Source organism: Rhinatrema bivittatum, chromosome 6 (genome assembly GCF_901001135.1).
Source record: "Rhinatrema bivittatum chromosome 6, aRhiBiv1.1, whole genome shotgun sequence".
Lineage (NCBI taxonomy): Eukaryota > Metazoa > Chordata > Amphibia > Gymnophiona > Rhinatrematidae > Rhinatrema > Rhinatrema bivittatum.
In genome coordinates, this window is record NC_042620.1 from 162,834,427 (window position 1) to 162,858,136 (window position 23,710).

Below are 23,710 nucleotides of genomic sequence, written 5' to 3' on the forward strand. Positions count from 1 at the left end.
ATTCCCAACTTTGCATTTTTTGTCCCTTGCTGCACCACATGCCTGGAATAGACTTCTAGAGTTAGTGTGTCATGGTCTCTCTATGGCCATATTGAAACCAGACTTTAAAACGCACTTCTTTGAGGCTGTTTTTAGATCCTAAACTCTGACTTTCCCTAATATTAGTGTTGTCCATTCTAACCACTTTTCTAGAATTAATAAATGTTCCACAGCCTCCTGTTTCTCTAATATGTATGTGCATTTTGACTAGATTATAAACTCCCTGGAGCAGAGACTGTCTCTTTATGTGTATATGTGCATTGCTTGTACATCTAGTAATGCTATAGAAATGTTAAATAGCAGTAGTACTATTAAAGTTCCAGAACTGACTTTCAAATGCTATACTTAATATTTTTCTGGTAGCGATATAGAGACACATTCTTCTCCTCTGCTGCAAGCAAAATAAACCTTCTGACAGGTGGCTAAAAGCTGGAGCAAACACTTCTGCCTGATGGGAGCTATTTCTGCACTTTTCATTTCCACATGGTATCAATGGTGTGAGAAGAAAAAGGGCAGGGCAACCTGTAATCACCTTTCTTAGAATATAACACCTGTCGTCATTCAGATGAAGCTTCAAAAGGTGTGGCCTGGGAACAAAATAATCTGCTTTCTACTAAGGAACGGAAAGTGAAGACAGAGGCGTGACTTTCTAATCTTAAGTAAGATCATTTTCAAAGAATGCCATCAGGTCTACTTTTAGAAAATGCAATATAGAAACAGTCCATTTCCTATATCTCCACACAGTCAAGCAGAGCAAGACCTTGTATTTCAGCTTTTCACCTTCCTGCAGGCTAATTTGAAAACAGGCTCCAAAAACCAAAGATTTTAACAGGACATGCAAAGGAAATGAAAACTGAACCAATCTTTGCTTGGAACCTACAAAAAGAGAATATGTGAATTGTCATTGGCTTTTCTGAAGGATTAACAGTGGTTTAAGCTCTATTTTTTCAGAGCTTCGCAGCTCCTATTCTCAGATTGAAAGGAAAAGTCTTACATTTTGGAGCATATTTATTTTCTCTCCTTTTTTTAAATCCATTTTGAAAGTGTGAGAAATGTCTTCATTTTTACAGCAACTCCGAGTTTTATTGTGGAAAAACTGGCTGAGCATCCTGAGACAACCGGTAAGTGAAAGGCACAGTTTTAGCAGAGGAGAGAATGAGGATGAAGGGTTACCCAGAGCGGGCAGCAGAGACAGACGGTGTTTCCAAGAGAGTGCACCCAAAAATGCTAGGACAGCATATAGAAAAAATTACATACAGTGTATACAAAACACATCTAATAAGACTATGCTTTACAGTTTACATAATGTAAAAGTAGGTTTGTAGACAAATGTTCAGTTTTCTCTGATTAATTTTGATATTTTGTAGATCCTTTCTGTGGCTTTTGGGTCTCATCCTTATTCTCTCTCTCACTTGCTTTCTGTCTGAACTAGATCTCATTTTATCTCATCTGGCTTTTAATTTGTATTTTCTGAATCCAATCTTCAATGTAGGTTTCAATTCTATGCATTCTGGGCTGGTATGTGTCTCTACAGGCAGTGTTTCTCTGTGACCTTTGCTTGGGACCAGGCCTTCTATTAACTGAATTCCCATTCACTTCACGGGATTCAAGAGAAATCCTCTGAATGTAGGAAATGAGTAGCAGTTCATCTATTCTTTCTGCTCAGCCTGGCATTGTCCCTGCAATCTAGAAATTCCTGACTGGTCACTGTATTTGTTCATTTACTAACTTATAACCCACACTACTCCAGTGTTCAAGGTGGGGTACAACACCACATTCATCAAAATTCCAGAACATAAAACATGTCAAATCAGCATCCTGAAGTAGGGAACATGAGGTTCAAGGGAGCAAACTGGAACCAAGATCTTATTATATTACTTCCCACTAATATCCCAGAAAGAATGACCTTTTTATTTAAGAAATCATAAAATGCAGAATCTCATAAACTGTGAGATTAATATCCAGCACTACTCAGCCAAACAAGTTCCAAACTATCTGACTGATTAATGGCTTCATGAATATCTGGCTGAGGGTAGCAGCTACCATTTAGCTGGATTAACTACTGATATGGCTATGTAGTTAGCTGGGTAAGTGGTGGGTGGGACAAGGGCATAAATGGAAGGAACTACTTATCTGGTTAATCTAGCCAGATAAATTAGACCTATTATTGAGCAGGTCTAAAGTTAGCTGGATAAACTTATTAGATTATTCAATTTTTCATATTCTGCTTTTCAGACTCTTCAAAACAGATTAACTAAAAAGTAATTTGGGTATATTCAGCAGCGTGGCACTGGCCACACCACTGAATATGCTGGCTAAGTTAGCTGGATATATTTATCTGGATAAGTTCCCTAGCCTGCTAGGTTTTGAATATTTACCTCTTTAGTTATTAGGGATAATGGGGTTTAGTGATGGTGCATTATCAATATTCAGGATAGAACTATATATTTTGTACTTTTATTGGTCTGATGCCCTTTTTTAATTTCTTTTTTAAAAATGATTTATTAGTATCAAATTATACACGCAAGAGACTTCTTGATAACGAAAAAAAACAGAGTAATCCATTACATAATTAAATCAAGAAAATATTAACGAAGAATTAACAAAACTAGATCCTGATTTCTAGTCCACATGTGGGGAAGACATTAAAGAAGAAAATGAAAAACAAGCCAATTTCCTAATTAGGTCCATCATTTATGGGACTGCATTAACAAGCTGAAACCGATGTATTCTGAAGAAAACCTTCAAGCTGAATGGGATCATGAAACATACTTTTTATTTGACCTCCTTGGAACATGACAACACATTTACATGGAAATGTCAATTGGAAGCCATGACCCTCTTTCTCTTTTACCAGAACAGTTTCCTGCTGTTGAGCTTCCCTAACTACATTAGGGAACAAAGATAACTTATGTCCCAAAACTTCAGTAGGAAAAATAGCTTTAATGTCCTTGTCCACTATTTATCAAACTCTCAAGAATATTCTGCTAACATAGTAGCCTTTTCTGTAATCACAGAATTGGATAACTCTAAGAAACCTGAGAGATCAAAGGAATCTGAAGTAACTTGACCTATTTCTCTTGAGGAAATAGATTTCGATTCAGGCAAATAATATATTGTATTGATAGATGGAAATGTAAATAGAATTTTTTAAACATTTCAACAGGGGAAATCATAGGACAACTAAGAAAATTTAAGAATCTTAAGATTAACCTATTATGATTCACTAAATTCTCAATTTTTTGATGCAATAATGATTTATCTTTAATTAGGGGAACATCAGTTTCATATAAACTAGAACACTTCTTAACTGATAAATATTGTTTGGCATGCTTTTTTATCACCTGAGAATTTACATTAACTTGGGCTATTACATCTCCTAAGGAAGAAAATACCAAGTCTATCCTAACAGAAAGAACTTTCCAGCTTAGTAATTGCAGTTCACAGAATGCACAAGGTTATAACTGCAGGTCTGTCCACTGGGGCATGAGTATGAATTTCCACGACTACAGGAGTAGATTTTACCAATTTGTAAGCTGAGGAGGAACACCCCATCCAGTTTGGGAGGGGAAAGACCACCTGGAGCCCTCAAGTCCCTATCTGATAACCTGCTGAATTAGTGAACCAACTCTGCTTCTGAATTTGTTGCCAACTCTGGAATTTGTTGCCAGAGGATGTGGTTAGTGCAGTTAGTATAGCTGTGTTTAAAAAAGGATTGGATAAGTCCATTACCTGCTATTAATTAAGTTGACTTAGAAAATAGCCACTGCTATTACTAGCAAAAGTAACATGGAATAGACTTAGTTTTTGGGTACTTGCCAGGTTCTTATGGCCTGGATTGGAAACAGGATGCTGGGCTTGATGGAGCCTTGGTCTGACCCAGTATGGCATGTTCTTAAGTTTTTTATTGGGGTTCAGAGATACAGATGTATCACCCAGCATGGAGGTATTTACTCCTAGTGTTATTTGCTCCATAGAGGGTTGACATTCAAAACTGAAGGACTCTAGAGTAGGCTGGGATGTCAGAGAGGTAATAGGGGTTAAGAAGGGAAAATCCTTACAGTACCTTTTCTCTTCTTCCCCTTGCTGTCTTCAAAATCCAACAGTATTCATGAGGGAGATCTCCAAAATGTGGACTGAGGGATGCACCCCTTTGGTGCACAGCTTCAGTGTGTTGGTGGTGGCACACCGCTGTACACTACATTTAATGCCCCCATAGCAGCTCTGTTGATATTAGGGGGGGTGTCTACGAGCTGGGCCTGATATCCAACATAGCTGGCAAGGAAGAGTCTTCTCAATGGGGTCCAATGTTTTGTTCTGTGTACAGCAGTATGTTATGTGGTGTGCACACAGTGCTGGTATATTCAGATTGTATATATTGCCTGATAGTTTGTTGGGATGTGTCAGTTGTGTTGGATATGTGTATTTAGTGCTAATACTTTGTGTGTTGGTCTAAGTTCTGGTTTATTTGCTGAGGTTTGTGATGCAGGAACAGGGCAGAATGAACAGGATGTACTTGAAATTCTGAATAGGCTGCCTATTACTGAAACAAGTACATATCCTATGTATAGGGGCAGATTTTGAAAGGGTTATGCATGTTATGCACGTAACTGTGAATACCCGCTGCTGCGCGCGCCGAGCCTATTTTGCATAGGCCCAGCGACGTGCGCAAGACCCAGGACGCGCGTATGTCCCAGGGCTTGAAAAAAAGGGCGGGGAGTGGATGGTCCGGGGTGGGATGAGGCATGGCCAGAGGCCTCCCTAGGGCCTCTAGGCCAGGGGATTGCGCGCCGGCCAAGTGCCAGAGTGCGCAACCTAAGCCTGCCTGGTGGCAGGCGCAACTTCTTTAACAAAGGTGAGGGGGGGTTTAGATAGGGCTGGGGGGCGGGTTAGGTAGGGGAAGGGAGGGGAAGGTGGAGGGGGATGGAAGGAAAGTTCCCTCCAAGGCTGCTTCGATTTCAGAGTGGCCTCGGAGGGAATGGGGAAAGCCATCGGGGCTCCCTTAGGGCTTGGCGCGCTTGTTATAAAATCTGGCGTAGATTTGTGCGCGCCAGGTTGTGCGCCCAAATTTATGCCCGCGCATAACTCTTAAAATCCGGCCCATAGTGTATTACACATACCTTATAGTACATGACAATGGGCATGAATTAATTTTTTCTATCAAAATGTATAAAAGTACATTTAAAAAGTTGATGGAGCATTTGTATTGTACAGTTTGGTGTTTGCATAAGGATCCAATGACATTTAGATTTCAGAAAAAAAAAGACTTTCATTTTTGAACAGCGCAACCCACTCAAGTACTCAACCTCTCCTCACTTAATCCAATATATTAAACTTGCAAATAATTTATTTTTCCCTAATTAAAATGATCTTAATTTATAGATAAGCAATGGAAGAGATGTGATTGAACTCTGCCTTCTTTTTAAAAATCTAAATAGAATATTTAAGAGATGGGGAGCCCTGAGTTACAGGATTTGAAAAATAGATGTGGAAAGAATGAGCTAAAACGGCTAAATGTCACAGCAAAATTTCATATAATGCATCACTTGAAGTTTTCTCTCACCCACCCCATGGGTTTTATATGATATCATTTATAAACTGGAAGAGTTGGCCCACCAAAAAAACAAAAGACAGTACAGGGTGGAGTACAGTATGCATACAAACTTCTGTCCGTGAGATTATTTGGTTCTGCTGGGCATTGTTCTGATGGAAGTTTCATATTTCCTTGGCCAATATTACTGGTGAAAGTGAGCCATCCTATGTGGCACAAAAAGGATGGATACCCTTTCATTCTTGCCAGTAAATGTGCAGATTTTTAAAACACACAACCTTTTCATGCCATCTGGGGAAAAAAAAATGATGTGAATTTAATTAATTGCCTTTCCAAATCAGAGCTCAAGGTCAGTAACAAAATCAGGTACAATTGGTAGGTCCCTGCCCCAGGGGGCTTACAATCTAAGGGCTTGATTTACTAAGACTTTTTCTCATTCTGTATCAATGGGGAAAAATGCTTAGTAAATCAGGCCCTAAGGCCTGGATTTTCTACGTTCTTAGAATTTAGAAAATCCGGCAGTAACAGGAGGGGGGCGGGGGGGGGTGGGCCTGCGAAAGCCAGCAGCGATCGCACCACCGTTTTCACAAACCAATAGCGCCACTGTGAAAGGTGGTGCTATTGGCCGCGTTACTGACGGCGATAAGGCTCCTTACCTTTTCACCGTCAGCGATGTCTTCGTGGTGTCCACTCCGGTGGCGCCCCGACGCCTCCCCTTCCGGTGTGGACGCCGCTGCGTGCAACACGTTTGGAAAATGACCCCCTAAGTTTGTACCTGAGGCAATGGAGGGTGAAGTTTATTTATTTATTTATTTATTTATTTTTGTTTAAGGCTTTACAGGAATTATAAAGAAACAGCACAGTATTTAACCCCACCTTCACCCCCAAAAAACCCAAAATACAGTACTGGAAGATGTCTAGCTTATAAAATATTTAACCATTATTAGACAGCATTCTCTCTACAAATTACACAATTATATCATTTAAAATCAAACTTCTAGCTCTAGCTAAAGATTGCAGGTAAGTGCCAGGCTCTAGGAGACTTACAATGGGGCCGATGCAATACAGTGCGCTCACACCAGCATACTGTTTAATCCGCTGTTGGAAATGGGTTAAATAGGCGCTAATCCACCCCTAATGCAATAGGGGGATTAGCGCCTATTTAACCCTTGTCCAATGCGGAGTGAATGAGATAGCGCTCAACATATGCAAATGCATGTGAATGAGGCAATTACTCATTCACTCCGCATTCAAAAAAAATAAATGTGCGTCTCAGATGCACATTTATCATTTATATATCAAAGCCTGCCTGGAGCAGGCATTAATAGCTGAGCGCATGTAAAAGAAGCACAGAAAAGCAGAAAAAATTGCTTTTCTGTACTTCTTCAGTAAAAAAACAAACAAACAAAAATACCTCGGCAGACCGTTTTTATTACTGGCAGACGGCCGGTTATGAAAACTGATGCCGAGTTTACAGGCTTCATAACCAGCAGCCGCTGCGGGGTCGTGTTAGCAAGGAGGCGCTAAGGTCATGCAAGCGACCCTAGCACCTCCTTGTTAGCGTGACCCCCTAATTTGCCTATTGCATGGCGCCCCCCCCCCTCCTTGCGGGCGCCATGCGTGTGTTAAGAAAACGAGCGCTGAAAAGGCAGCGCCCACTTTTCGCGAAAATTATTGCATCGGCCCCAATAAGAGTGACTTGCACAAGGTAACAAGGAGCATCCGTGGGAGAAACAGGATTCAAATCCTGGCTTCCCTGGCTCTCAGCAAACTACCCTAACCACTAGTCTACTCTTCTTTTCATGAAAGTGGGCTTGGCATTTTTGCAATACGTTATTAATATAGGGGCGGATTTTAAAAGGCGCGCAAATAGCCTACTTTTGTTTGCGCTCCAGGCGCAAACAAAAGTACGCTGGATTTTAGTAGATACGCGCGGAGCCGCACGTATCTGCTAAAAACCTGGATCGGCGCGCGCAAGGCTATGGATTTTGTATAGCCGGCGCGCGCCGAGCCGCGCAGCCTACCCCCGTTCCCTCCAAGGCCGTTCCGAAATCGGAGCGGCCTCGGAGGGAACTTTCCTTTGCCCTCCCCTCACCTTCCCCTCCCTTCCCCTACCTAACCCACCCGCCCGGCCCTGTCTAAACCCCCCCTTACCTTTGTCGGGGGATTTACGCCTCCCGGAGGGAGGCGTAAATCCCCGCGCGCCAGCGGGCCTCCTGCGCGCCGGGCCACGACCTGGGGGCGGGTACGGAGGGCGCGGCCACGCCCCCGGACCGCCCCGGGCCGTAGCCACGCCCCCGTACCCGCCCCCAAAACGCTGCCGACACGCCCCCGAAATGCCACGACGACCGGGCCCGCCCCACGACACGCCCCCGACACGCCCCCCTCGGAGAACCCCGGGACTTACGCGAGTCCCGGGGCTCTGCGCGCGCCGGGAGGCCTATGTAAAATAGGCTTCCCGGCGAGCAGGGCTCTGAAAATCCGCCCCATAGACATTAAGTTCTGCACATTACAATCTTAAAGAAGTTATATTGGGAGCTAATTAAGATCAGATGAGTTGTGTTTTCTCTTAAAAATATATAATTGTTTAGTTAAATAGAACAAATGTTTGAAGTGAAAGTTGTCTTTGGGGTGGAGAAACTGAATTCAGGAAAAGTTTATGCATATAGTTATAGCTTTCTAACACTTTGTAAAGTAAATAATTATTTTGAATTTATTTTGCAGGTGTGGTCACTTGTCCTGATTCTCTGGCCTCTAGCTATTTTTTTAATATTGGCTATTACCAGAACAAAATTCCCTCCAAGTACAATATCCAATTGTAAGTAACTGAGAAGTCCTTTCTCTCTCTCTTTTTTTTTTGCATTCTGGGTATTTCTTTTCATGTTCAATTATATAGTGCTAGTGTAGTTGGAATCATTTTTGTAATGGATTACAGACAGACATTCTGTGTCAGCAGCAAATTTCAGGGTGGTGGTGCACATGTGCTTTTGCTGTGAGAACTAATGCAGGGCCTGTGGGTGGAAGATAATGTGTGGGTTTGTTCCAAACCAGTTATTTTGAAAAGTGCCCCTTTAATGGGAAAAATGCATTGGGGTGTTATACTGTAATGGATTTCCAGAGGTCCATGCTCAGCACATTTGTCTGATCTTCAGCATTATCTGGCTATTATAGCCGGATAACTTTAGGACAGCCAAACAGAAGTCCTAAAATTAGCTGGATAAACTTATTAGGTTAACTTTAAGATAGCTGGGTATATTTGGTGGTGCAGCTGTGCTTCTGACTATCTCAGCAAAATTACGGTAGGAGGATGAGTTGAAGTTAGTTCCAGGGGTAGGTACTAAAATGACCAGTGGTCTTCATTTTAAAACATGGGGACAGACTTTAAGATGTGAACATGTATATCCTAGAGCAGTAGTTCTCAAACCTGCACTAGAGGACTCCCAGTCAGTCATGTTTTCAAAATATCCACAATGAATATGCAAGAGATAAATGTGCATGCACTGTCTTCATGTTATGCTAAAGAGGTTAGGGCTGTTCAGCTTAGAGAAGGGACGGTTGAGGGGGTCTTTAAAATCATGAAAGGATTTGAGCAGGTAAATGTGAAATGGTTATTTATGCTTTCAGATAATGAAAGGACTGGGAGTACTCCATGAAGTTAGCAAGTAGCACATTTAAAAAAAATCAGAAAAAATTCTTTTTCACTCAATGCACAATTAAGCTCTGGAATTCATTGCCAGAAGATATTTAAGGAAGTTAGTGTAGCTAAGTTTAAAAAAGGAGGAGAAGTTCATAAACTGCTATTAATTAATAAGGAATAGCTACTTCTTGTTACCAGCATTAGTGGCTTGGGATCTATTTAATGTTTGGATACTAGCCAGGTACTTGTGACTTGGGGTAGCCACTGTTAGAAACAGGATACTGGGCTTGATGGACCCTTGGTTTGACCCAGTGTGGCATATCTTATGTTCTTATACAAATTTTTTTCTCAAGCGTGTTCAATGTGGATATCCTGAAAACCTGACTGGCTGGGGTCCCCTAGAACAGGTTTGGGAACCTCTGCCCTAAAAGAAAGGTGAGATAGAGGAGATATGATAGAGATATTTAAATACTTCCAAGGTTTCCATGCATAGGAGATGAGCCGCTTTCAATGGAAAGGAGGCTCTAGAATGAGGGGTTATGGGATGAGGGTAAAACGGGGGTAGACTCAGGATCAATCAGAGAAGGTAGTGGATTGGATTCACCAGCATCCCAGTGCAAGTGGATATAAAGACAATATCTGAATTCAAAAGATTGTAAAGCTAAATTAGTTGGTGAGGATGGGCAGACTAGATAGACTTTATCTTTATTAAAATTTCTTAATTGCCTAATAAAATACTAGGCAGTAAACATGATAAAATATACATAAAAGAATAAAACCATAATAAGACAATAACATATTAAAACATAAAACAAAATTATGATATCATAAAAAGCCTACTAGCATGATGGCGTTAATAAATAAATGCAGACTACAAATTATGTTAAACAAACCAGTTTGGTAAAAATCCTAAAAATCGTTAACAACTCAGCAAAAATCATGCTTAAATAGAAAGATTTTAAGACTATATATTTTGTTTTTTTGTTGCTGTCATGTTTCTATTTTTCTATGAGTTTATCCAGCTATGGCCAGGATTCATCATTCCATGCGGAATGATGAACCCTGCGCAACAGGGGGACGAGGAGCGAAGCAGGGCTGGTTGGGCGATAGCCTACGCACCATGCTGGTGTGGTTTCGCCAGCCACAGTGCAGCCGGCTGCAGGGTGGCGAAGTGGGGGGCGGGTGGGCCTGCGAAACCCGGCAGCGATCGCACCTCTGAGGTGCGATCGCTGCCAGTTTTCGCACCCAATAGCACCACTGTGAAAGGTGGTGCTACTGGGTGCGAAACTGGCGGCAAAAAGGGCCCTTACCTTTTTGCTGTCAGCGACGTCTTCGCAGTGTTGGCTCCAGTGCCGCCCCGACTCCTACTCTTCCGGGGCCCTCTCCGCCCCCTTTTAGTGACCTCAGTGACCTTTAAATAATTCTAAGGTGCATTTCAACTTTGGCAAACTACCCTCTTCCATCTCCCCCCCAAAATCTTCATTCCCACCATCCCACTGGGTAGCAGTCCCACTACGTAGAGAATCCGTCCCTGCTGCACATCCCTACCCCCTTTCTCTTTCTTTTTTTACTCAGCTTCCCCTTCTCTCTTTCCTCACCCTCTGCCCAACACCGTTATCCCTCCCCCCAACTGTATTCCTCTTTGCCCTGCCCACAAGATATGGAAGAACAAAGGGAGCAGGCGCCAGTTCCACAGGTCACACAACCCCAAAAGCTGACGCGTTTGGAGGCTCTGGATTAAAAAGTTAATGAATGGCTGATGTTTTAAGTATTAGTAATCCTGGGTAGCAGTCTGAAAACAAACAAATAGGAGACTGATGTAAATCTTCTGAAGGGAGGAGGGTAAAGTGGAAAGAAGTACTGATTTTCATATCTTAAAAGTTCAAACTTTTTACATCGGGGATGGATAAAAGCCAGTCACCATTTGTACATCATATCCTGTGCGCTACACAGCCTATGGGGACCAGAAAGGAGACTGGTCATTTAAAAGTCTCAACAGCTTCCAAGTATATTGCGGTGTTTCATATTTTGACTGTAATGGGAGACAAGATATTGAACATGCTCTTCTGATTCTGAGAATGGCGGAGGACTGTCTAAATTCTTTCTCCCAGGTTGACATTTCAGTCAGACTTACTGGAACAATAAGCAGATTCAATTCTGATTCATTCCCTGCAGGCTAGCAAATAATTTATAAATCAACAGAATCACCTCAATGCAAAATTCTGTTTGAAGCATACATTAATCAGCTCTCACAGTTGTTTGTAGGCAAAATGTTCCAGTTTCAAATAAATCCCTCTCTGTGGTTCACTGGCATTATGCTCCAAGTGCTTCCAGGATGTAGCACATTGTCTCTTCTCTTCAGAAGGGGCCTGCTTGTATGATCTCCTGTTTGTCATGAGAGGATCTATGAGTATTATAATTATACAAAATGCAATAATTTTGAAATTGTTTCTTAAGGCAAATCTCTCTTTCAACCACAAATATCACATCAGCTTATAATTTCTTACAAAAATGCACAATATACACAGAATAATCACTAGCCCTGTAAAATAATGTATTCTTTTGTACTGTGATAGTAACTGTGGGGGTGTTGGGAATATATATATATATATATATATATATATATAAAAACATTCACTAAAGCTGGAGAAAGCTCTCAGAAGCCATTTGTTAAATTATTTTGTGAAAACAGACAGTTTGTCATAGAATGGAGAAGAGTTGCTCTGAGCCCCTTGATTAAAAAAATATAAGAGAGAGAGAGAGAGAGAGAGAGAGAGAGAGAGAGAGAGAGAGAGAGAGAGAGAGAGAGAGAGAGAGAGAGAGAGACTTACTATAGTGCCTATGCCCTAGACAGGTATTTGAATCCCTATGGGAGGGCCACCTACTAACTCGGGGTGGGGATTAGGTATGAGCGTCGGGGGTTGGGGGCCACTTTCGCATTGCACATGAGACCTATGGACAGAGCAGTGGTCTCTAGTGCAGATTTGGCACTAGAGACCACTGTTCTGTCCGTAGGTATTATCTATTGGGATAATAGCCAGACAAATCTATTGGGATAATAGAGAGACATCCTGGGCTCGGGGCTTAAGCTTAGCCAGATAACACCGAATATCAGTGCTATCTGGCTGCTTTTAGCTGAGTGAGTTTAAATGTCCTCAGAGCAGGTCTAAAGTTATTCTCGTATTCTACGAGCCTTGCTGGGAAAGCAATGTTGGATGCTGCCATGAAATGGATGCTTACAGCTTTCTTTTGGTGGTCGTGGGGGTTTTGAAGGGCACCGGTTAGGGTGGGAAGGTTCAGGTTGAGATTGCGGAAGGGGAAGGGTAGAATGGCCTTGAGGAGGGGGTCTGAATACAAGATTTATTTTCCAAATTCAGAGGGTAGGGAGGCTTCTCAGGCCTATAGGCCCATAATGTTTTTTAATCTTTTGGGGAGCTTGGGGTGGGGGATCCAGGCATGATGGCCCACATTAGTTTTACTTTTTTTTAATGGGATTGGGGAGAGGGGTTCAGATCTGTAGGCCCACATGGATTTTTTTCCCTACTGCAGTCACTGAACTGGCTATATATCTTGAATATAGCCGGTTAAGGATAAAGTCATCTGGTTACACATACCTGGATAATTTTAAATCTAACCAGCTATATTCAGACATAGACATTTAGGTTTCCAAGTTAGCTGGAAACATTACATTACACAGGTAAAATATTTTAAAACAGCAGTTACAAAGACCAAATAATTAAAAATAATAAGGATAAAAAATGTTCTGCTCTCCATGCCTGGGAACATTTGATTTCCAGGTGCCCTTAGATTGTTTGCAACTTTCTCCTCTCTCTCACACACAGGCTCTCAATCACACATAACACACCTGGTCTCTCTCTCTCTCTCACTCATACACACAGGCTCTTAATCATACATACACAAGTTTTCTCTCACTTATTTATACAGGCTATCAATCGCAGACTTACATATATGTTGTGTCTCTCACACACAAAGGATCTCAATCAGACACACACACAGGCTCTCAAAAATACACACACACATGCTCTCTTTCACACAAACAGGTTCACAATCACACACTTACACACATGCACTCTCTCTCTCTCATATACAGGTTTTCAATCACACAGTTACACACATGCTCTCTCTCTCTCACATACCACACATGCTTTCAATTACCCACTTAACACATACAAGCTCTCTCTCTCTCACACACACACACAAACAAACACAGAGTCTCAAACACAGATGTTCACTCACTCCTTCTCTCTCTCCCCCCCTCCAAAGAACAACTGGTGGCAGTAGTAGCCTCTTCCTCTTCTAACCCTTGCAGTTTTGAGAAAGAGCTGATGTTGCTCCTCTTTTTGCTCCAGACCACACTGCTCTTCTCCTTTGGGTCGATGCAGCATCCATTTGTAACTTAGCATGGTCTCTTATTCCTGCGAGTGTGGCCGCTGCACACTACTTCCTCTTCCGAGTTGCAGGTTGCAGGGGCAGGAAGAAGAGACCATGCTGCTAGTGCTGCTGACTCCAGCTCTCCTGTGGCATTAACATTCCATAGAAGGCATCAAAAAAATAGCAAAGCAGCACAAACAGTGGCATGAATACCCCAAGGCACTATGGGAGGAGCAGGAGCAGGCCGGGGAGTAGGGGTGCATATTTGTATAAAATTGAATGGAAAATGTGAAGAATGACCCAATTTTTAGTTTGGTTTGTTGCTACCAAAATGAATAACATATGAACATAAGACTTGCTATATTGGGTCAGAGCAAAGATCCACAAAGCCCAGTATCCACTGTTTCTAACAGTGACCAATCCAGGTCACAAGTATCTGGCAGGATCCCAAGGGGAAAATATATTGCAAGCTGCTTATCCCAAGAATAAGCAATGGATTTCTGCAATTCTACCTTAATAATGGTTTATGGACTTTTCCTCCAGGAACTTGTCCAAACCTTTTATAAATGCAGCTACACTAACAGTTTTCACCACATTATTTGGCAATGTATTCTAGAGTTTAAGAATGTGTTTAGTAAAAAAATATTTTCTCTTATTAGTTTTAAATGTACAATTGAATTTAGTAACTTCAATGTGTCCCCTAGCCATTGTACTTTTTGAAAGAGAAAACAATTGATTAATGTTTACTCATTCTACTCCACTCATTATTTTAAAGGCCTCTATCATATCTCCCCTCAGCCGTCTCTTCTCCAAGCTGAAGATTCCTAACCTCTTCAACCTTTCCTCATAGGGGAATTGTTCCATCCCATTTATCATTTTGGTCGCCCTTCTCTGTACCTTTTCTAATTATGCTAGCTTTTTCGGATGTGGTGACCAGAAATACACACAGTACTCAAGATGAGATCGAACCATGGAGTGATACAGAGGCATTATGATATTCTCAGTTTTATACTCCATTCCTTTCCTAATAATCTCTAGCATTCTATTTGCTTTCTTGGCTACTGCTGCAAACTGAGCAGAAGATTTCAATGTGTTATCACTGATGATGCCTAGATTATTTTCTTCAAAGTTGACTCCTAATGTGGAAGCTTGCATTATTTAGCTATAATTTGGGTTACTCTTTCCTAAATGCATCACTTTGCACTTGTCCACATCAAATTTCTTTTGCCATTTGCATGCCCAGTCTCCCAGTTCTGCAGGATCCTCTTGCAATTTCTCACAATCCTCTTGCTATTTAACAACTTTGAACAAATTTGTGTCATCTGCAAATTTCAACACCTCACTTATAGTTCCCATTTCCAGGTCATTTATAAATATGCCAAAAAGTAGTCATCCCAGAACAGGTCCATGGGGCACTCCACTGTTCACATTTCTCCACTAAAACTTTTTTACGATTTAGCCCTATTTTTTAACCATTTCTCATTCCACAAAAGGACACTGCCCCCATCCCATGACTTTTTAATTTCCTAAGAAGTTTCTCATGAGGAACTTTGTCAAATATGTTCTGTAAATCCAGATATACTACATCAACTGGCTCACCTTTATCCACATAAATAAACCGAAACACTTTTTTCCCCCCTACACTTCCCTACCAGACAGTAAGACTGGGAGAACTGTACAGTAAGGCACTGAACTAGGAGAGGCAGAGTGGAAGAAGAAGATTTTTTTTATTTTTATCCAAAATATTTTGTTTTTGGAGCCAAATCTCCCCAGTGTAACCAAAAGGGAAGCAGGTATGAGAAGGCCAGAAAGCAGCGTCAAAAGTGGCAACTGACATCAACATAGCAAGGTGCTGAGAGCAAAAAGTGTGGGCATTAGTTTATTGTAAATGTTCACTCAGTCCTCCTTCCACTTACATGGTCATTTAGGGAAATCTAGCAGAGAGAGTTTTATAATAATGTATTTATTTATTTATTTTTAATTTTTATATATCGATGTTCCTGTAAAGAATACATATCGCACCGGTTTACAAGGAACTGAACAGTCGCCACCAGGACGGAAATACATTAAAACAGTCACCTCAAGGCAGAATACATTAACACAAGTATACAGGAAAACTATTAAAGAGAACTTTCATAAACTCAATTAAATGTAACTGGGAACCATAAATCAGGAACATATGTACAGAGGTAGGTATATCGTCTGTCGCTTGAGTGAATAGCCAAGTCTTTAGCTTCTTTTTGAATGTCGGAAGGCATGGTTCTTGGCGGAGGTCCGGTGGGAGCAGGTTCCAAAGATGGGGACCTGCAGTAGACAGAGCTCGTTTCCTCAATGAGGTTTTTGTTGGCTGGGTGTGAAGCATGTTCTGGTATGCACTTCTGATTGGTCTATTGGAGATGTGTTGCTGTAGTTGGAAGGATAGGTTGAGGGGGGAGATGTTGTGAAGAGCCTTGTGAATCATCATGAGGGATTTAAATTGTATCCTAAATTTTATAGGCAGCCAGTGAAGATTTTGGAGGATAGGGGTGATGTGATCCCATTTTTTGGTGTTAGTGAGAATTCTGGCCGTCACGTTCTGGACCATCTGAAGTGGTTTGATGGTGTTGGCTGGCAGGCCCAGGAGGAGTGAGTTGCAATAGTCCAGTTTAGGGAGGATGATAGATTGTAGTACCAAGCGGAAGTCTCGGAAGTGTAGAAGAGGTTTTAATTTTTTTAAGACTTGCAATTTGAAGAAGCAGTCTTTGGTAGTATTGTTTATGAACTTGGTGAAGTTGAGTTGGTTGTCCAGAAGTACACCAAGATCTCTTACTTGTGGCGTGTAAGTTGAAGGCCAACTGTACCGCCAACTCTGATGCCAACTGTAGACAAATGATGACCCTGCCCTTGAGAATACCAGTTCACTAGACACACTGGTTTGTTGGCAGAAAAGGAAATGCTGGACCATGTTGCTTAGGTATTGCCAGACCTCAGCCTTGTATGCCAAGACTGCCAATGGGTTTGTGACCATGTCATCAATGGGCTCTGTGAGGTAGCTTGTGGCTGAAATTAATGTTGTAGGCCAATGTGCAGGGAGAGATACTGGTCTCTGCTGCTAACTGCTGTAGCTATGGCCTGTGTCAGAAGAGTCTTTGCTGTTATGGCAATGAGGAGGTAGCTGTTAAGGACTTTGTACAGCAATATTCAGAGGAATCAGTACCTAATCAATAGCATTCCACTGAATATCAGTGACAATCTATCAGCTACTTTTAGCTGGATAAATTGTCTACTTGCCATGCTGCTGCATCACTCTTCGCCAGCCGATACTGTAACCCTGTAACAGTCAACAGCGAGATTACAGTGACTCCTATGACAGAGCATTGACAGAGTAATGTCAAGCAACAGCTCACTTTGCTTTCTCCTATCAAAATCTATTTATAAACTTTCATTTCATTCTGAAAAAGAGCTTCAGAACCTCTCTACTTAATGAAATCCAGCAGAGAAATGACTGAACAAAATGGTGACCTTTCAAAGCTAAGTTTTTCTTTCAGTTTCAAGTTTTAAAAATTAGAAAGAGACACTGGGCTAGTAGGGTTCAAAAAGTTGTTCTCTTTGATTGGTCGTGCTCCTTCCTTGTCCTTTCCCATCCCAGCACTTCTCTGTCTGGCTTGAAGAGAAAAAAAAACACATTGTTGCTTGCCCCCATAGATATTAATAGATCCAAAGATGAGCAAAATGAAAATGTGTAGATATTTCGATAGGCAATGACCATTTGTTTTGGATGTAACAAACCAAATTAAAAATGGACTTATTCGTCATGTTTTACCCATTTATTTCAAATGAATGCACATCCCTAATTCAAAGTAGTGTGGATTTCTTAGGATTCAGTGGCAAAACAGTCATTGTAATACAGCATCCAAGCAGGCATTCAAATTACCAATATCTGTTCTTTAATTTTTTTACTACATAGACAGCAAGTTGTATATTATCTGCAAATAAAAGTTCACACAGAATTATTGATGGCTGCTTCCAATAGGGCTAGGTAAATATTAAACAACAGGGGGAATAAGATGGAGTCTTGGGGCATACCACATGTTAATTCCTTAACACCAGAAAAAAGTTTCACCTTGAATACTTTTGGAATGATTTAGACATTTTATTTATTTATTTAATTTATTTAAAGGCTTTTATATACCGGAGTTCATGTACTAGTACATACCACTTCGGTTTACACAGAACCAATGTTGGAAAATTACATCAAATACAATAAATACAAATAAATCAAACAAGTGGGTATAAATAACAGGCTAACTTTGTAGGAACTTTGAACTAGAGGTAGAGGCGAGAACAGAACCAAGAGGTAACAGATCCATGAAAATAACTGAATAATGAATATAAATTTGTACAATAAATACAAATATAAATTCTTACAATAAATACAAATGCTTACAGATAACAGTCTTCAAAATCTAAGGTTTATATCTTCAGAATAAGGTTTTAAACCTACAAGAACTAACGATTGTATCTTCAAAGTTTGAAGATACAACCGTTAGTTAACATAAGTTAACATAACTAACATAACCGTTAGTTAACATAAGTTAACATAACCGTTAGTTAACATAAAAGAACTTACCTCCTACTCCTAAATCGCACAAATGTCCTAAATAGCAGGTCATGGTCTAGGGTATCGAATGCCAAAAACAGATTAAGCTGCACCAAAAGTACATCTCTTCCCTTGGCCATCTGCACTTGAATCCCTTTGACCATAGCTAACAAAACTGTCTTTGTATTGTGATCTGTCCTGAAACCAGACTGCATAAAAGCATCCACGATTTGATAATACACCACCACCTCTGTGAGATCTTTGATGAAAAAGGCAGATTGGAACCTGAGCATTAATTGGAGGGCTCATCTATTCTATTTCCCCTCCATTTTATTATAAATTAGCTGAACTACAGCTTTTTTAAAGACTGGGTATAGACAACCTTTCTTCATAGAAGAATTTACTAGAGATGTGCATCGTTTTTTATTTTTGTGTCGTGCTTCGTTTTCGGCCCACCATGGGAAATTTTGTTTTCCTGCAGTTCGGGCCTTTTTTTTGGGGGGACCATCTTTTTTGGGTTAGCACACACTAACGGGAGTTAGCGCGCGCTAACCCAAAAAAAGATTTTTTCCGAAATTTCCGAAAGCCCGATTGTTTTTCGGATCCTCCAAACCATGCCGAATTAGAAAATTTCATTGAAATTATCTAATTTGGCAAAAATGAATGCACATTTCTAGAATTTACAATACGGGTTAGAAAAGGCAATGCATCTGAACCTAGAACAGGGTGGCCAATTCGGGTCCTTGAGAGCCACAAAAAGTCTAGGTTTTCAGGATATGCATAATGAGTATGCATGAGATAGATTTGCATGCAATGGATGCAGCACATGCAAAATTGCCTCTTCCATATTCATTGTGGATATCTTGAAAAAAAAAGGGCCTGTTTGTGGCTCTTGAGTACCGGAGTTTGCAACCCCTGACCTAGAAGTTTTCTACTCTTGCCAGAACTGATTCTAATCTACTGAAAGACGGTTTTATTGTACTCAAAATTTTATCTACTTCATATTCTGTAACCTCCATAAAGATTGGAAAAAACCTCCATCCTCAGTGTTAATAGCACATAAAGCATTGGAGGAAGGTAGTTCCTCCACCTTAACCAAGCAGTCATCTAAGATTGGCAGCAGAAAGAAAAACAGGTGTATAAAATGATTGATTACCTTAAAGTTTAAATCAGGCCACGGTGTTCTAGCCCTGAAATTCAGTTAGGAAAGAAAAATCTTATAATAACTGAATGTACTTTGAAAAGGTTTGCCTTGTAATCAAATAAACAGAATAATCACATGAACAATGAAACAAATGGGGTCCATATTCAGTCTTTGGCAGGCTAGCAAAGTTAGCCAGATAAACTTACCCATCTAAGGGGGTCATTTATCAAAATGCTATAAGGCATTATTGCATATGTTGAGTTAGGGGTGAAGAAAAGAGAGAGAGAAAAAGAGAGAAAGTGGCTAGCTATAATGCCTGCACCCTAGATAGGTATTTATATCTCTATGGGAGGCCCCCCTAGTAACTCGAGGTGAGGTTTAGGTATTAGTGTAGGGGGTTAGGGGCCACTTTGACATTGAATGTGAGACATACAAACAGAACAGTGCTCTCTTGTGAAGGTTTGATGACTGTTAGAGTGAGGAAATTCACCCAAAGATGAGATTTGTGCAATGTTCTCTCAACCTAGCTTGATGTTATCCAGGTAGAGAGACCATCAAGCTAGGTTGAGAGAATATTGCACAAATCTCACCTTTGGGAGAGTTTCCTCACTCCAAGGGTCATCAAATGTTCACAAGAGAGCACTGTTCTGTTCGTACGTCTCACATTGAATGTCAAAGTGGCCCCTAACCCCCTACACTAATTCCTAAACCTCACTTCGAGTTACTAGGTGGGCATCCCATAGAGATATAAATATCTATCTAGGGTGAGGGTATTATGGTTAGGCTCTTTCTCTCTCCCTCTCTCCTTCTAGATTTGTATCATACTATACATTATGGTGCTATCACATGCATTAAAGGTGCTTTACGCATGCAAAAATGCCTTATTGCATTTTGATAAATAACCCTATAAGCCAGATAGCTGGCCCTCATCTGGAAATCTTCCACTCAGCCCCCAAGCTAGCAGGATAACATTAGCTGAATAAACAATTATCTGGCTAACTCAGGGCCAGTTAGCATGGCAGGAGTTTCAAATCCCAGCATTTATCTGGCTAAATCCAAATTTAGCTGGACAAATGGTGCTGAATTGAGCCCAAAAATGCTAGGAACAGGATAAACCTAACATTATATACACATGGTGGATCAGTGCTGGCTGAAGAACTGTAGAGACTAGAGAGGAGTCTGTGGATGGTGCAGAAACATAGGGCACATCTTTGAGAGAGGTAAACACAAAGCTGCCAGAGATTATATGCAGTGGAAGAACTGATATTGCCTTCCATTTGGTGAAGTGTATGTGGGAGGGGGAGGAGGAGAATGATTTGTACTTTTTCAGCAGAGGGTGATAAATTCTGTAGCTATGGCACTGGCTCACTGAGTGGCACAGTAACTTATGTGTTTCACACTGCAGTTATGGAATGAAGGATGGTTAATTTTCTGAGCTTGCACTTTATAGACAGCATTGTAGTGACAAGGGGTAAGCGAAAAGTAGATAAAATACTTGGGCAAACTGAAGCCTGCTGAAAGGAGACATCAGATCTGCAAGAAATACACATCTGTCATTTCAGCTGAACAATAGCTAGGTACAAATAAAGAGAGAGAAAGGGAATATCACTGAGCATGCGCCATGTGTGCAATAGCTAAAGATGTGGAAAAATATTAGCACCAAAAGCATACAGAGCAAAAAACAGCATGCATAGACATTTTTTGCAAGCCATCAATTTTATTGTGTGGACATCTGTTGGCAGATATTATATTTCTGGGGAAATTCTGCACCATTGCCCCCTGCAGAATTTACATAGAATTAATGTTCCGTGTAGTAATGTCTTTATCCTATAAAATTAGTGAAGAGCCACACAGTGATTGTTCCTGCTCCAATGCTCTCCCATTGCTGCCCCCAGTACATCAGTCTTTCAGTACAGTAAATTTGAGCTGTGTGTACTCCTGTCATGTTCTCTTGGTGGTCCCTGAAATACATTGAAGTATGGGCAGCACCATGCAGGCCAAACTCACTGAAAGCCACACAGAAGCAGACAAGAAAAGTAGTCACTGTATCAGATGCAGCAGTGGCAGGGATAGGAGAGTGAGCATCAGAGTAGGGGCAGGAGAGGAGCACTAGAGAAACGATTTAGCAAAGGAGGGTGGCTTGAGGGAGTGGTAGGCATGGACTTGAGGGAAAGAGAATGTGGTAGAAAGACTTGGGAGGGGGAACTGGTGGGGATTGGCTAAGGGAGAAAGACTGGTGGGAATGAAATAGGGAAGAGCGTGGTGGAAACAGGTTTCGAGGCAAGAGAGAGAGAGTGTTGGGCATGGGGGTTTGAGAGAGCAGTAGAGATGGAAGTTGAGAGAGTCGTGGGCATGGAGTGTGGGGAGAGATAATACTAGAGACAGACGTAAATTGTAGAAGTACAAAATATAAGAAATATAATTTTTTTTTTTGGGGGGGGGCAGTCAAATTCCCCCAGGCGTTATATATTAGCATTAACCAATTGTTTCTACATTTTTTTTGCTACTGTTCATGGTCAGTGCCACAAGAATTCCATACTCTGTACACAGTGATTCTATGGTGAAAGCTTTTGCAAAGATACCAGATGTATCAATTTCCTGTGACATTATTTGTGAAAAGAAAGATTCGCTTTTTCACACCCTTAGAATTATTTCTCAAGGGCCTGACACACTAAGGCATTTCTCCCATTCTAATAGGCCAATGCAGTACCATGCGCTGGCCGCAGCGCATGGCTCAATGTGTGTTTTGGACGTGAGTCCATAACCCCCAATGCAACACAGGGGTTAGCACATCCAAAATGGGGGCAGGCGTTAATTTTGGATGAGCCCAAAAAGTGTACAGAAAAGCAGAAAATACTGCTTTTCTGTACATCCTTCCGATTTAATATCATAGCAATATTAAGTTGGAGGAACTAAAAAAATTAGAAATGTCACCAAAAATTGTTAAAGTAAAAAAAAAAGGGTGCCGGCAGTCAGGTAAGGAAAAGGGACGCTCAGTTAACGAGCTTGTAAATTGAGTGTCCGTTTTTCTAACCCGCTGACAGCTACCTCTTCTGGGTGCCTGCTGCTGAGGATACACTAGAGGCGCACAATTTCCCCTAGCACCTCCTTTCTGCTGCAGCAGTCAATTTGCATTTTGCATTGGGCACCCCGGAGAGGTGGATTGGCGCACGTTAAGAGAGCAGGCGCTCTATCATGAGCACCTGTTTAATGCACGCCAATATTGCATCAGCCTGTATGTCTATGGATACCGCCCGTGATAAATCAGGCCCTGATTGCCCTATATGGTAAGAAAAGACAGACTGACATAAGGCAAATGTGCAATAAAGGTGACACGATTGGCCCAGAACCCAGAATGCATAATCATGGAACATTTCTATTTCTAATATAACAGACAGTTTGAAGCATTTACAATTTTTTAAAGAAGTTCACCATTGTTGGTATAGCTGAGTTTTTCTATTATGTACATTGCCTGCATTTGTAATTTTCCATATGGCATACAGTAATAAACAGTAGTTTGAATTGGACCTAAAGTTGTATTTCACTTCATTTTATATAACTTGGAGATTGTGTTCTCATTGGACATATACAGATCCACAAACATGCATTAATCCTAATTCTAATTTTAAGCACCTGCATAGCATTCCTGGTCAATCAAGGGACTACCCAATGTGGTTTACAATAATTCAAATGACATAGTCAAAATACATCATAAAAAGCATAATACATAATCAAATGCATATAATCAAACTCATCATCAATAATAAAATGCATTCTAAAACACATAATCACGCCTGTCCTTCTCTGCTGCCCTTTACCAGGGGAACGGTGTGGGTGCAAATATTTGTGTAGTGTGGATGCGGTGTGAATGTGGTGTGCCTGCATGTGTGTTATTTTATGGGGGAAGGGGGAAACAAAAATGTGTAAAATTTTGGGTCTCTGCTTTATTTCTCTTATTGTGGGTTCTTTGCTTTTCACGGCTGTGTATTGTTGTTTGCATGGATCCAATAAAGATTATTTATGAGAAAACACATAAAAGAGGAGCAGTGCAAGCCTGTCTTGCACTGCGACTATAACTTGGGGAGAAGCAGTGAGAGGATTAGGTAAGCTGGTAGGGGGAGGGGGATCCAGGGTACAGTGGGAAAATGGGCCAATAGGGAAAGATTTTAGGCTGGGTTTGATAGCCTCCAATAGGGACCCAGGGTTTGAGGCATAGGATGATGCGCAGATCCAATGGCCAGCAGCCCTGTGAAGGAACGAAGGTGGCAAGATTTGTTGTCCCTATGTTATGCAGATTGTGTTGACCAAAGCTTTGTTAAGTGTGCATCGTTAATTGTCGCAATTGAGGCGGTAAACCCGAGCCCAAGA

The 23,710-nt window shown here is 41.1% G+C and overlaps 1 protein-coding gene across 1 annotated transcript in view; it reads left to right on the top strand.

The window, feature by feature from the left end:
* Positions 1 to 1,036: 1,036 nt before the first annotated feature.
* ABCA12 (ATP binding cassette subfamily A member 12) overlaps positions 1,037 to 23,710 on the top strand; it is a 615,834-nt gene continuing 593,160 nt past the window's right edge. The window contains exons 1-2 of the mRNA XM_029607914.1: positions 1,037 to 1,160; positions 8,315 to 8,408. Coding sequence (XP_029463774.1) covers positions 1,092 to 1,160; positions 8,315 to 8,408 — 163 coding nt within the window. The 5' untranslated portion in view covers positions 1,037 to 1,091. The remainder of the gene's footprint in view (positions 1,161 to 8,314; positions 8,409 to 23,710) is intronic.